The sequence below is a fragment of the Rhinoraja longicauda genome, chromosome 2, assembly GCF_053455715.1.
Source record: "Rhinoraja longicauda isolate Sanriku21f chromosome 2, sRhiLon1.1, whole genome shotgun sequence".
Classification (NCBI taxonomy): Eukaryota; Metazoa; Chordata; class Chondrichthyes; order Rajiformes; family Arhynchobatidae; genus Rhinoraja; species Rhinoraja longicauda.
The window spans coordinates 74,632,328-74,648,543 of record NC_135954.1 but is presented as its reverse complement, the minus strand read 5'-3'; the positions used below and the strand labels follow the sequence as shown (position 1 = coordinate 74,648,543).

Here is a 16,216-nt window from a genome sequence, read left to right as displayed (position 1 = left end):
CCGCGGGACGTTTCAGTGCCCGGTGCGGCTCGGCCGTGGGTCCTTCCATCCCCTTGCGGGGGCTGTGCGTGTCGGTCGCCTCGGTAGGGGTCGAGCTGCCTGTCCGTGGGCGCGGGGGGAAGAGAGTGGAAGTTTTGTTGCCTTCCATCACAGTGAGGGGGTGTTTGGAGTCACTGTGATGGATGTTTGTGTTGGGGTCATGTGTCCTGTGTTCTTTTCTTTTTTGCTGTGTCTTGTGACTGCTGAAATTTTGTTCGGTATTTATACCGAATGACAATAAAGTTCTGTTATACTGTTATACTGTTATATTTTGGGCCTCTCCCATTAATATCCCATGACATTTTTCACTGCAATTTCATCACTTACACTTAAGTGGAGCCTGAGTTGCATAGAAACATGGAAACATAGAAAATAGGTGCAGGAGGAGGCCATTCATTGTGATCATGGCTGATCGACCCCAATCAATAACCCGTGCCTGCCTTCTCCCCATATCCTTTGATTCCACTAGCCCCTAGAGCTCTATCTAACTCTCTCTTAAATCCATCCAGTGATTTGGCTTCCACTGCCCTCTGTGGCAAAGAATTCCACAAATTCACAACTCTGGATGAAAAGTTTTTTTCTCACCTCAGTTTTAAATGGCCTCCCCTTTATTCTAAGACTGTGGCCCCCGGTTCTGGACTTGCCCAACATTGAGAACATTTTTCCTAGCTTGTCCAGTCCTTTTATAATTTTATATGTTTCTATAAGCCCCCGTCTCAGCCTTCTAAACTCCAGTGAATACAAGCCTAGTCTTTTCAATCTTTCCTCATATGACAGTCCTGCCATCCCAGGGATCAATCTCTTGAACTTACGCTGCACTGCCTCAATTACAAGGATGTCCTTCCTCAAATTAGGAGATCAAAACTGGACACAATACTCCAGATGTGGTCTTACCAGGGCCCAATACAACTGTTTGTGAATACATTTGTGGGGTTCTGGCATTGGCCTCTGCCTGAAGTCCTGAAGTTAACACTTAGAAGATTGGTTTATCTTTTTTGACTTGGCCGTGCAGTCTGGATTGGCCTGGCTTACTGCCTGATGCTTACACTACTGCTGGACATTAAGAAGGGCTGTGTGATAAAAAACAAAGAAGGGTTGTGTTTAGCCCAGATATGATTAGAAGATAAGTAGTCTGTGCAATATGTGCACTGACAGAGGACGGGGAAATATGTGAGAATTTCTGTTTAACTGTGACTTTATATAATAGTGGTATTTTGCTCACAGCTTATAGTTCAAAAACTGTATCAAATGTAACTGACACAGACTTAACACAAAAGAATAAATTGTTCCCATCCGGGTATTTTGCCTTGCCGCATGGAGATCAGTTAACTTGAAATAACAACAACGTAAGAATGAAAATCAAAAGATGTAAATGCTGGAGCTCTGACTTAAAAACAGTAATTTCTGTGAACACTCAACTGGTTCAGGCAGAATCTGTGGAAAGAGAAACAGACTTAACACTTCAAATCAAAGATCCTTTGTCTGAACAATGTAAGAACATTGTACAGGTATGTTATGCAGCAACACAAGGTCAGGAACCGACAATTAAAGTATAGTATTTAGATAAGTAACTTTGCAGATAAAATAGCGCAGGGGTCTATTGTACAGAATTGGAACAGGATAGAGTAGACACAGATACTCAACAACAAGAGAACAGTGTGCAGACTGCACAGCAATGAAAAAATGCTAATCTCAGATGGGCAAACCAGTTCTGTTCTTCAATCACTGTAAGCAGTGACATGCCAAAACAAGTACAGAGCTTGAGAATCCTAAGTCATTTTCCCACCAGACTTATGTTGGATTTTAATTAGAAACTTGCTGGGATTTATATTCTTTCAAAACCAAATCCAACTATGATTATCTGCTGTATTCAATACCTGATAAAATAGAACAGATGTAACTGCATATCTTAATCCCTACAGTCAGTCACCAGAATTTGCTCCTTATGCAGTGTAGCATTTTGTGTGCATGACCTGCAATTTTAGTTTGCGTGGGTGATGAGGGATGGGCCCAGTAATCTGAGGTATTTTGACCAACAGAAACTGGAAAGGTGTAAGGATTTATTGTTCATCGTTTGTCATTATATCACAACAAAAACGGTTTCCCACTGGCCTTTAGGCAGGGTTGACATTTTTTATTAATTTGTTGCTGTCTAATGGATTGAACTAGCAATTTTATAAAATGTCACAAGGTAGAACACTTCTCTTCCCAGAGAAATGCAAACCGATCAAAATTTATAATAAGTAGGTGCACATTTCTTCAAGCATATTATTTCTGACTTAACAAGCACAATGGAGGGAACGAGCAGCCAAATCCCTTGAAAAGGTTGCAATTACTTCCTTTCAATTGGTGTAAAATATTGTATTCAATCTCTTTACCTACACAATGGGAAAGTCTTAGGTCCCAAAATATTAATACCATTCCCCTTTGAACACTTTAAATATTCCTATTTGATCATAGCCGACTATACATATTTTTATTTGCCTAAACTTAGTGTACTGAAGCTGAAAACAGCACAATAAAGATTGTGTAGACAACTGAACGAGACAACATCCACCAAAAGACTGCATAAGCAATCTGAATTCCCCCTTAAACTGCAACATCACACCTTGCAGAGGGGTGACTGACGAGATGGTTCATAAGTAGAGCCATTATATTGCTATGGTAAAAAGAGACTGCTGGTTACATTGCAGCTTGCAGCTTACCTTTTACCTCGATGAAGATAGTACTGAAAATGTCTGAAGCTGGCGTAGCATATTCTGGTTGGTTGCAGCTGAAAGTCCCTTTTTCCTAGACACTATTTTACTGCCTGTTGAGATAAAACTTCCCCACTAGTCAACTAAGAGACCAAAGTGGACTTCCATGGACTCTAAGGTCCACGTGTACAATTGCACATGTGGTGTCACTTTTCTTACACTCTTCCTCTAGCAGGTTTAGTTTAGTTTCGATTTACAGCGTGGAAACAGGCCCTTCGGCTCCACGAATCCGCACCAACCACCGATCCCCGCACATTAACACTGTCCTACACACTAGGGACAATTTATACTGATACCAAGCCAATTACGTCTTTGGAGTGTGGGAGAAAACCGAAGATCTCGGAGAAAACCCATGCGGTCACGCAGGGAGATCGTACAGACCCTGTACAGACAGCTCCCACAGTTAGGATCGAACCCGGTCTCCAGCGCTGCAAGCGCTGTAAGGCAACATCTCTACCGCTGCGCTATCGTGCCGCCCCAGTGTTCAAGTTGTGGCCATCACAGCACAGGTGCCAAGCTAACACAATATCAGTGCTTCCTGAGGCCCTGAAGACTCTGATAGGGGTCTTGCCTGTGCCTGGCCCATATCCATTAAACCTTTCCAATCCGTCTATCTGTACCTGTTACATGGTGTAATTGCACCCATGCCTACCACTTCTTGTAGCTCAGTCCATACACCCACTACCTTCTGTCTGAAAATGTTGCCCTTCAGGTCCCTTTTAAATCTTTTTCCCTTCTCACCTTAAACTTATGCCCTCCAGTTTTGGTTTCCCCGCCCTGGGGAAAAGACTGTAGCTCCTCATCCTGTCCATATGCCCCTCTAATAATGTCATCCCCAGCCTCCCATGCTCCAAGTGCCTATCCGGCTTCTCCTCCAGTCCTCCAGACATGGTAATATCCTTATAAATCTTTTTTGCATCCTTTGCAATTTAATGATATTCCCTCGATCAGGGACACAATACTCCAAAGTGTTGTGGAGTTGCTCCCATGGCCGATAGAAGCCCACATTGTTACCTGTCTCTTTAGAGATGGGTAGGTGAGTTAAGGCGCATATCTATATCAGTAATTGATCTGAAAGTCTTTGACATCCATAACATGAATCTCAACCCACTAAGCCATGCAATGGAATTGATGAGAAGGCAGAAAAGGAGGAGGATTCCTGTGAGCCTTGACTTAACATTTTGTTTACCTTAAGATGATTACAGAAATGGTCATTTCTTTATGACTCAATTAACTGGTGTCTTCTTTAATCATTTGGATGATCCAGCTGGTCCCATTCTCCCACTTTGTGCGCCAAATGAATTCCATCAGATACTTATCCAACTCACTTTTGAATGCTGCAATTGATCAGTCTCACTCATGGCAATGCCTACCACCCTACCATTCATTATGTGACTTTAAAAAAAATCTTCATATCACTTTTGGTTCTTGTAATAATGAACTTTATCCAATGACTCAGTTCTTGATATTTCTGACAATCCTTTGTCTATATTTTTCACCATTTAAAAAAACTATCAAATCTTTTCTCATTTGCCTCATTGCAAGTAGGCAACCTGCCTTCTCCAGTGTACCTATACAACTGAAATATCTCTTGCCTGGAAACATGTAGGTAAATCTCTTCTGCACCCTCTGCAAAGCCTTTATATTGTTCTGAATGAATGGTCCCTAGAGTGGACACAATACTCCAGTTGTAGCCGAACTAATGGTTTGGAGTTGACCACCTTGTAATCATGTAAAAGTCAGACCGATAAAATTACAGATTTCCTTTGCTATAGGACATTAGTAAATTGGATTGGTTTTTACAACAATCTGGTAGTCTCATGGTTATGTGTTAGACTTAATTAAAAATGTAGATTTATTTATTTGACTTTACTTTCCTCAGCTACAAATATTGGGATTCAAACTCATATTTCTGGATCAATAGCTTCAAACCTTCTCTGCTGGTTTAGTAATTTAACCACTCTGCCAGTGTACTCTGATGCTCCAATGCTATACTGTAGATGTTTCGGGTCGAGACCTAGTCTGAAGAAGGGTCTCGAACCGAAATGCCACTCATTCCTTCTCTCCAGAGATGCTGCCTGAGTTACTCCAGCATTTTGTGTCTATCTTCGATTTAAACCAGCATCTGCAGTTCCTTCCTACACAATGCTACATGGAACACTGACAACATTATGTGTCTGAGACCTCTTTCCTTTTAAGTATTTTGTAATACCCACTTCTAGCCAAATGTTTGGTTAGGTCCTGATATGTGCTTATGTTGGGTTCTGCCCCAAACGTTGTTTGATAATACTCCTGCGGAATATCTGGGATGTGTAAACAGGATAAGAATGCCATATAAATTTAAATTGTTGGTATGAATGTATATTTTCTATGAACCTCATGATAGAGGTGCAATATTACACAAGGATGCTAGTGAGTGTGGGGAAGTGGTGATGAGGAAAAGTTCAAGTAAAATTGCACTCTTACTGATCATAGAGAATGCTGAGTGAAAAGCAGCATGATTCAAAGTGAACAAGAGGAAGGCAAGGAAATTCCAAATATAAAAAGTACAACAGTGACACTCAACATTCTTGATACAGGTCATCAATCTAATGAAAACCAGACATATTCCTAAGTTGAAATCAAGAAAACCTTTCAGTTTCAGTTTTTATGAGTCACAGAAGGGTCACATAATGAACGTCACCTATCCATGTTCTCCAGAGATGCTGCGTGACATGCTGAGGTACTCCAATACTTCTTACATATAGGGGCGTAAGTAAAGACTATTTTCAAATGATGTTCATGACTGCAGTTTGTTACCATGGCACTTAAGAACTAAACATATTGATATATCTTCAGGATGTACAATTTGGCACTTCTATCTCAAAATATGAGCATGCTATGCCTTTAAAAAAAATGTTTTCACACATTTGAGTTTGTGGTTCAGCTCACTGGTAAAGTGGACTGGCCACCTCATGTCACAACTTGTCTTAGCACAGACACTATTCTCCATGCATCACCTTTGAGTATTTTTCTTTAATTTAAGAATGAAACAAGCAGTGATGTTTAAGCACCAAACCCCACCAGGCACTTGATATTGTTTCGGAATGCTAGAGTGAATTGCATCTTTCAATAGACATTTGGACAGATGTATGGATTGGAAGGACCAAATGCAAAGGGGATGGACCCAGACATGGACAATGTGGGCGAAAGGGCCTGTTTTTGTGCTTTAAAGCCCTGTAACTCAGAGTGTAATCAAAATGCTGACGTGCTATACATCTATGGTAACATTATCACATTGGTAATAAATTAATAATAATAATAATTATTATTATTACAGGGGAGAGGAAGGTTTGGTGTGAATGAAATGCCTTTAATGCAGTTGCAGTCAGACTCTCAAATTAGTGGATGAATAACTGGTGATGAGTGTGGGCAGGGGTGGTACTGGATGGCTGATGAGGTGGCACAGGAGCAAATTTAAAAAAAAATTAGATGCACAAGATCAGAGTGACGATACTTTACAGAGATATTACCAGTGTCAACTGACACCTAGGTTTAAAAGCATATCGCACTCTCGGGTATGCATTGCAAGCTGGTGAGCAGACAAGCAGGAAAATCCAAGTACTACGCCTATAGGAACAAATGTAAGTTGAATCATTCAATGTGTTTCAATGGTTTCTCTTCTCTCCTGTTAATGAGGTACTTAACTCATTGCAAATTCAAAAGAGTACAGAGCACCATTGCAATTTACGTTAGAAATAATGTAGGGGCTGTAAAATATTGGAAGTTAAATTTAAGTATATGTTTTGAATATTTACATTGAAAGGCAGAGATGGTGCTTGTCACCAGGATTTTTCCTGTATTTCCAACTTAAGAATTTTTATCATCCTGTCCAGCTGACAGAAACTCCAAATGTGTTTAAAAAAAAATCTTGGTTCTGCTTTCCAGTGACGCAAACATGTACGACATCGCTTTACTGCTAAACACCAGATAATAATGCACTTGACACGGCGAAGAACTGGCCTGTGATAGAGCCAGTCATAACCCCCTGTTGTCTCACAAGACTGGGAGTGGCATCAAAGAAAATATATCTTAGTCAACTGCAGCAGCATTCTTAGAAAACACAACAGGGAGGTTGCATGGGAAGAGCTGATGACTAAACTTATCTGCTGGCTCTATTAGAGAGGAATTTGAGCCAGAAATTCAGGCGTGCTCATTTTTTAATGCATGAGGGGACAGTGACGGGAATATTTTCCGTTCCTCGATGGTGAATCCTGAGGTTCTGTGCATAGTCACATTCTGCATCTCATGAAAACGCTGAGAGCAAGTTGTTTGGTTGCATTTGCAAAGAGCCCTAGGTTGACTTCAGATGTAGTTAAAACAAACAAACTTAGGTAAATTACAGACTAATAAAATAAAATAATAATAATAATAAGATCAAAGGTTCCATGCATATTTCCCCAATGTCATTGTTTCCTCAAATAGTGCCTGTAAAACAGGCACAACTAGTGTAGTGTCAATTTCTCGGTCTTAGTGTTCTGTTATAATTTAGAGTACCTTTAGCCCTAGTTTAATCACCATTTTAGACAGAAGACAAAAAAAAGCTGATATTCTACAGGGAAAATATCTGCAAAATTATTAGTAAAATGGGTCCAAACAGAACACTTGGATTTGGAAATCCTGTACTAAATAAAAATGAACTATCAATGTATTAGCCATTCCCAATAAGTCAGAGAAATAAGAACAAGGATATGACAGAATTTTTACGAGGTAAGGTGCAGTGAGAATTCTATTTTTTAATTCACAAGTATATTATTGGCTGCTATCACCAATAGGTCCTCTGGCCACTCCAGGCACTTTACACCTGCACCCATGTAGCTCTGTTGACCTTCAGACCTCTGAATCTGGTGCTGATCCAAAGCTGGGAGATGCGGTAGGCCACCTATTCATTAGGAGCATGACAATGAGACCCGTCTCTAAATTGGACAATGTCCCCCAACCCTTTAGTTAAAATATACGGTCACATGTTTAAACTGTACAATTGCGCATGGAGACGAGAAAGGCTTTATCTAATGGATCTCCATCTCAGAGACAGCAGAGGTCAGTGAGGGTAGAAATTCATCGGTGGACACACAAGTTAAATGGGCGATTGAGGAGCAGCTATAAATTGCACTCTGCTTCTGAAAGGCTAAATTTCAGAAGCGAGTTCAGCGTAGAGCTACTACTATATTATATGTGTTGACACCTGTGATTGAGGTTGAATTGTAACCTCCAAGTTGTGCTGATTTCCTACAATGAAAGAGCAGGCATGTGCCTCATGACTCACTTTGTTCTTAAATAAATATAAGATGCAGGCTCTAATTTGAGGCTTACCGTCGACGAAACATTTCTGCAAATATACAGCCAACACTCCAAAGGTCAACTGGTGTTGCATAACTAGACTGCAGCAGAACTTCTGGTGCCCGATACCACAAGGTGACAACCTGTAAATGCAAAATATCTATTTAGTGCAGGTCAGAACAACATGACGGCACAAAGTTTACATTTCAAAATACAGTTTTGTTGATACCTTCACAATGAATAGATCAAGAGTGCATCCTTTCACTTGGTCTAAAAGATACATAAACACTACAAATTGTCACGTGTCGTGTTTCCTTTGCAAGAAACCACTTTCCACTTCATTAAGGCATTTCAACCAAACAAAAGAGGCATTTCCCAAGTGTATTCTCTGTCTATATTTCCTCAAAGAAAAGTATTGGAAGACTGTGCCGCATTACAAAGATTCTGGCCCTTCTCAAATCACCGTCCCTTCTGGGGAAGAGGTCTTTTTTGCCACAGGAGTCACAATAAGGCTGTGAGTTCCCTATGGCAGCATTCATATTCACACGCCATTATACCAAGCACAAAAGTCTTCAGATTTTTTAATATTCCACAATACCTAACTCTAGGAGCTTTGTCCAAGGGATCAGTCAGGACAAACTTCCATGAGGTTCCTTCCCCAAAGATAGACATGAGGCAAAAGCCACTATTAGATAAAAAATAATTAAAAAAACCCATATATACACACACAAACACACACACGTATATATATATACATGTGTGTGTGTTTGTGTGTAATATTTATATATAAAATATATATATTAAATATATATACATAGAAATATTATATACCCACACCATATATGTAATATACACATTATAGCAACAGAATCTCAAAGGTGCTGCCACCAACACATTGGAAGAATTTATTTTACTTTTGCTGCCTTCTCCAGAAGAACTCAATAACACAAATAAATATGTGACATCTACATCTAACTACATCAATAATAGTTGGATCATAGAATCGTTACAGCACAGAATCCAGGTTGTTAATGATGTATATGGCAGCCAGCCAAAAGGGTAATCACATAGGATAACTACTTCCCTGCTCTTGATCTGAACTCTGTATGTTCGAGTTTTTCAATTGCTCTTCCAGGTAGTTTAAAAGTATTACAGGACAAGTGTTGGTCACTTAGCTCCATAGCCCTGTTGTCCTTTATTCTTGGAGAAAGAAGATCTGGACATCAATTTTGCAAGCAAAGTTAAAAATAAGAAAAACCTGATGCTCTTTAACAATTACATTTATACACTTTTTTTCCAAATAAATAACAAAGTCATATTTGCCACATCTTAATATAAATGAACATGAAGTGCTGGAGTAACTCAGCAGGTTTGGCAGAATCTCTGGAAAGCATGGACAGGTGACATTTTGGGTTGGGTTAGACCAAAGATACTAGAGGAGCAAGATAGACCACTCCGTCAAAATCGCCTATACTGAAGTGTAGTACGCAAAGGAGTGTAACATCCGCCATTTTAGTAAGCAAAACCTGCCGTTCTCTATGCCTCACGCAGTGTAATCAGTGTTTTGGGGGAACAGTATGTGTGATGATACCATAAAAATGCAGAATATATATCATCTATCAATTCACAGATTATGTTATTTTTCTTTTTAAATGTTTCTGCAAGTTTCTGCCTACTAAAATGGTGCCATGACATACTACAGTTTTTAGGGTCGAGTGGTCTATCTTGCTCTGCTCTATTATCTTTGGGTCAGACTGAATCTTCAGATCTGAAGAAGGGTCTCAACCTGAAACGTCACCTATCCCTGACCTCCAGAGATGTTGCCTGATCAACTGTGTTACTCCAGACTTTGTGTCCTTTTGTGTCAGCCAGCGTCTGCAGTTCCTTGTTAATACAAATGAGTTGATCTCTCCTGTTGTATGTAAATGATAAATATGGTACTGTCTATCTATGCACCATGTATTCATGACTTCATCCATGGCAAATTTTAGCCCATGAATTAACCATTAGCTGAAGTAACAGGATGAAATTGGGACAGTAGCCTATTTCAGGAAGTGTCTGAAATATGCACCTCTTTACCACCTGCTATGGGGATCTCATGTTTTTCAGTATAAAAACTCATTGACTATGGAAAAACTCATGCAAATTTAGATAAATGTCGAAATTTATCATTTTCAGTTTCATATTGTGCAAAAAATTCATTTTTTCCTAAGATTTCAAAAATTGGCATGGAAAAAGTATACTATACTGATCGAAAGTAAAAAAAAATAATGCAAAATAAATGTAGAGGAAGACCAGAAGAACAATTTTTACCATCCGGCCGGGGTCACTAGAAATGAAGAGGAAACTCAGTTAAATGAGAAACCCAGGGTTTTTTGGTTAACCAGATCTTGGTGTTAATGGCCAAAAGCTTTTCCATGAATTGAAAAAGATGCGTGATTTGGAACTGCCCACATTCATGCACATATCTGTTCAAATGTAAACTCGGTCACGATACATCTGCTGCTATTCATATTAACCCTTTGCATCGTTCAGGCTCTATTTGTGTTTCATTATAACAATAAATTAAGTAAGGGCTAGCTGCTCCTAGATCCAAAATGAATGTTCTTGTAAATATTTGTGTTGAGCTCTTACATTTATCAAGGTAATTATATTCTTTTTGTCAGTTGCTAAAAGATATATCACAAAAAAAATTATCTCAGAAATTCTGTAGGTAAGTTTGACAATTGGGACTCATTGAATATCGGGAAAGTAACAACAACAAAATTCTGATCCACAAAGAAACAATGGCCATGGTGCAAAGGATTTGGAGTTTTGGAGCTGGAGAAAATGTGCTAATGTCCCAGAACAGGGCGGCACGGTAGCGCAGCGGTAGAGTTGCTGCTTTACAGCGAATGCAGCGCCGGAGACTCAGGTTCGATCCTGACTACGGGTGCTGCACTGTAAGGAGTTTGTACGTTCTCCCCGTGACCTGCGTGGGTTTTCTCCGAGATCTTCGGTTTCCTCCCACACTCCAAAGACGTACAGGTATGTAGGTTAATTGGCTGGGTAAATGTAAAAATTGTCCCTAAATTGTGTAGGATAGTGTTAATGTACGGGGATCGCTGGGCGGCACGGACTTGGAGGGCCAAAAAGGCCTGTTTCCGGCTGTATATATATGATATGATGATATGATAACAATGTGCTAGTGACATTAGGTGAGTGGTATTTTAGATAGTGAAGATGATTGTCAAAAATAGCAGCAAGATCTTGATCACTAGGGCAGACGGGCTGAGGAATGGTTAATGGCATTTAGTATAGATAATAAAGAGGTGTTGCATTTTGGGAAGTCTAACTAGGGCAGGACCTACACAGTGAATGGCACGGCTCTGGGGATTGTTGTAGTGGGGGCGGCACGGTAGCGCAGCGGTAGAGTTGCTGCTTTACAGCGAATGCAGCGCCGGAGACTCAGGTTCGATCCTGACTACGGGTGCTGCACTGTAAGGAGTTTGTACGTTCTCCCCGTGACCTGCATGGGTTTTCTCCGAGATCTTCGGTTTCCTCCCACACTCCAAAGACGTACAGGTATGTAGGTTAATTGGCTGGGTAAATGTAAAAATTGTCCCTAGTGGGTGTAGGATAGTGTTAATGTACGGGGTTCACTGGGCGGCACGGACTTGGAGGGCCGAAAAGGCCTGTTTCCGGCTGTATATATATGATATGATATGATATGATAACAGAGGGATCTAGGAGTACGTGTACATGGTTCCTTGAAAGTGGCTTCACAGGTAGATAGGGTGGTCAAGAAGGCTTTCGACACATTTGCCTTCATCAATCAGAGTATTGACTAAAGAAGTTGGGAGGTCATGTTACCTTTGTTCAAGACATTTGTGAGGACACACTTGGGGTAATGTGTTCAGTGTTGGTAACCATGTTATAGGAAAGATGTGTTAAGCTGGAAAGGACTTATGAGGATGGTGCCAGGACTCAAGGGCGTGAACTATAGGTAGAAGATGGAACCTCATCTATTGTATCCGCTGTTCCAGATGTCAACTTCTCTACATCGGCGAGACCAAACGCAGGCTCGGCGATCATTTCGCTCAACACCTCCGCTCAGTCTGCCTTAACCAACCTGATCTCCCCGTGGCTGAGCACTTCAACTCCCCCTCCCACTCCCAGTCTGACCTTTCTGTAATGGGCCTCCTCCATTGTCATAGTGAGGTCCACTGCAAATTGGAGGAACAGCACCTCATATTTCACATGGGTAGTTTACACCCCAGCGGTATGAACATTGACGTCTCTAACTTCAGGTAGTCCAAGCTTTCCCTCTCTATCCCCTCCCCCTTCCCAGTTCTCCCACTAGTCTTCCTGTCTCCTACTACATCCTATCTTTGTCCCGCCCCCTCCTCTGACATCAGTCTGAAGAAGGGTCTCGACCCGAAATGTCACCCATTCCTCCTCTCATGAGATGCTGCCTGACCCGCTGAGTTACTCCAGCATTTTGTGATACCTTCGAACTAAAGGGAGAGGTTGAGCAGGCTAGGACCTGCAGGTGGATGAGGAGTGATCTTATAGAGGTTATCTTATCAAGAAACAGCTAGACAGGTACATGGATAGGACAAGTTTGGAGGGATATGGACCAAGCGCAGGCAGGTGGGACAATTTGGCCAGTGTGGGCAAGTTGGGCCGAAGGGCCTGTTTCCATACTGTATCACTCTATGACTCCATGACTCCAGGTGCACAAAAGCATGAGAGGAATAGATCGGGTAAATGTACGGTGTATTTTGCCCAGCGTAGGGAAATTGAGAACAAGCCAGAGATTTAAGGTAAGATTTAATAGGAACGAGGGGCAACTTTTTTTTACACAAAGGGTGGTGGGTATATGGAACAAGTTGCCAAAGGAGGTAGTTGAGGCAGGTACTATCGCAATGTTTAAAAAACAATTGGATAGGTACATGGATAGGATAGGTTTAGAAGGATGTGGGCCAAACGCAGGCAGGTGGGACTAGTGTAGATGGGGCAAGTTGGGCCGAAGAGCCTGTTTCAATGCAATATGTCTCCATGACTCGAGTGAAGAAAAATGAATACAGCGCAGGCAAATATGTGGCATGAGTAGTAGTGCTGGAGGAAATATTTTGATTCCTGAGGCATTTGGACTAATTCTGCAGCAGAGATAATTTTTCAGAGTTGACCCCATTGTCCAACAAATCTGGGGTAGGGTTTAAATGAATTTGCCAAGAGTAAAGGTAGACACAAAATCTGCAGTTTATTTGCCTGCCAAGAGTAAAGGCTTGGAAGAAACAAAGAGTAAAGATAAGGACCCAGGTATTATTTGCTTAGTGTTACATATTTCTGCACTAAGGAATAATCAAATTCCTTATCACCAAATCCAAAGGATACATGCTGTGTGGATCTCACAGGGCACTAAATTTATCCCACGTACTGTGTACATTTCACATGCCTGCACATAGACATTTCTGGAGATTACCAGTGATTTCAAGTGACACCAGGTTGTGAGTTAGTATATAAGCAGTAAAGCTTTGGAAGAAGACGGGTGATCACCAGGGAAGAATCAAGTTTAGAGACAGCAAAGGCACAAATGGAAATTTCTGCAACAGGTAGACAAATAATGATATGAAGCTCAGTTTGGGGCTCAAATATGACAGCAAAGTTATACACCTTCTGATTCAGTTTCAGGAATTTGCCAAGAAGTGGAACAATGTTGGTAGCATGAAAAAAGTGTAGAAAAGAAAAAGCAAGAATATTATGGAGGAAAAAGCTATGATCTTCTACAGTGCCCAATTTGATAGATCCAATGAATATCAGATTAAAATCGTCCAAGATAATTGCTGTACTCTTCTCGTATGCCTTTCATGTTTCCTCATTTATTAGTCCTTTACTCTAATGGATTAAGCCTTTGTATCCCATTGTATGTAATCCCTCTGAACAACTGCTATGTATTCTTTCTTGGTACAGCAACCCTTTATTTTTTACTTCCCTACCTTTTCTGAATGCGTTGCAATTCTGAATATTTAATACTCATACTAATTAGTCTAATACTCATTCTTACCGATATTTGAGCCAGAACCTTATCATCTATTATAGCCAATATATCATAATACCATGTAACATCTATATACTAAAACTCTTGTCTTTGTTTGTTTGTTCCTGAACTACAGCCAAAACGGTACATGATAGCACGCCAATTTTAGGCCCACCTTACTCACCGCCGTCCCGTTGGTGCTAATGGAAGAAGTTTAATTGAAATCGGTGTTATATTTTTAAAGTTATTCGCATTTTAAAGCTTAAATCTATCTCCTAGGGAGGGAGGGGGAGGGAGGGAGGGAGGGGGGTGGAGGGAGGGAGGGGGAAGATGGAGGATAAGGGGGGGTTGAAGGGGAGGGAGTGGGGGGGGATGGGGGTGAGGAGAAGGAGTAGAGGGGAAGGGGAGAGGGGAAGGGGGGAGGAGGGATGGGGAAGGGGGAGGGGAAGGGGGGAGGGGAGTGGGAGGGGAGTGGGAGGGGGGTGGAAGGAGGGCGAGGGGAGGGGGGAGGGCGAGGGGAGGGGGGAGGGAGGGGAAGGGAGGAGGGAGGGGGAGGGGGGTGGAGGGAGGGGAGGGGGTGAGGGTGGAGGGGGAAGAGAGGGTGCTGCACCAATGCAGGAGTGGTTTGGGCCCAACGGGTCCACTTGGTCTAGTAGATCATAAACAGCAAAGGACCCAGCACCGAACCCTGAGGCACACCACTGATCACAGGCCTCCTCTTGTCTGAAAAACAACCTTCCACCATCACCCTCTGCTTTCTTTCATGAAGCTAATTTTCTACCTATTCAGCTATCTCTCCTTGGATCCCATGGGATCTAATCTTCCAGCGCATTCTACCATGCAGAACCTCACCAAATGCTAGCTGAAATCCATATATACATCTACAGCTCTGCCTTCATCTAGCTTTTTGGTCACATCTTCAAAAATTCAATCAGATTTGTGAGACACAACCTCCCACATACAAAACCATGCTGACTACCCTGAAACAGCTCTTGTCCATCTGTAAATATCAAAAGTGGAAATACTCAACTGGTAGAGCATAATGCCATCATGTTTTTGAGAATGGATCTACCACAGGTTGAATTTGGAGAGACTTAATGGATAAGAAAACAATAAACTGAATGATGGGGCGTGGCATCGGGTATGATGCCGGGTTCGGCACTGACCACACTGACGCTCGCAGTAGGGTGAACCTAAGTATATATTTTATCTATAGTTGTCAGAAAGTCTAGGACTGCATGGGAGTGCTGTCCCTCACTTTCAGGGCATAATTGCCGTGGTGCTGGTGACCATGGGGTTGTTCTAGCAGATCAGTCCTGGTCTTTGAAGGAGGAGGCTTCTCAGGCTTCTCTCTGCAGTTCACCCTTGTCTCGAGAGGAGGAGCTGGCAGTCTCAGGTTTATCCTGGCAGCTCAGCTTTGGATTTGCAGAGGCGGCTCTGACAGTCTCTGGATTATACTGGTGGCTCAGTCTGCCTCTGTGGGTGGGCATAGTTCCTCACTGTCTGTGGGCAGGAAAAGGCACTGGCTTCTCCAGCTTGCCCGAGCCACTCAGTCTTAGTCTTAGGTAGAGGCACTGGCTGTCTAGGGCTTCTTCCCGACTGTCCAGTCTTGACCACACAGTGGCCTTGAAGGTCTCAGGTTTGTCCCAGTGGCTCAGTCTTCCTCAAATCTGCATCAGGGGAACACAGCTAGCAGGGAGACACCTCGTTTTGTCTCACTTCGTCTCCCCTCTGGCTATAATGCCTGGATTTTATTAGGAGCAGGCTGACGAGATTCAAGTGGCCAAACAATATCAGCCAGTGATAGGGATCATAGTGAAAACCAAGGAAGGGGGTGCTATCACAGGGGTCTCTAATATGTTTATAGTTATTGAGCTATAGAGCATAGAAACATCCTCTTTGCTTACCTTGTCAATGTCGACCGTAGGCGTACTGGGCTCATCCCGTTTTCCTGTATTTGGTCTATGTCCCGTAAAACCCTTCTTATCCATATATCTGTCCAGATGTCTTTAAAAATTTTAAATTGTATCTGATTTTATAGCTTCCTCTGCCAAACCATTCCAGATATGGACCATCCCGA

General features: G+C 41.8%; 1 protein-coding gene across 2 annotated transcripts in view; it reads right to left on the bottom strand.

Moving 5' to 3' along the window:
* Positions 1-16,216, bottom strand: part of cdk6 (cyclin dependent kinase 6) — a 152,339-nt gene that overhangs the window by 22,376 nt on the left and 113,747 nt on the right. For both annotated transcript variants that reach the window (XM_078421352.1, XM_078421349.1), the window contains exon 5: positions 8,148-8,257. In XM_078421352.1, coding sequence (XP_078277478.1) covers positions 8,148-8,257 — 110 coding nt within the window. The remainder of the gene's footprint in view (positions 1-8,147; positions 8,258-16,216) is intronic.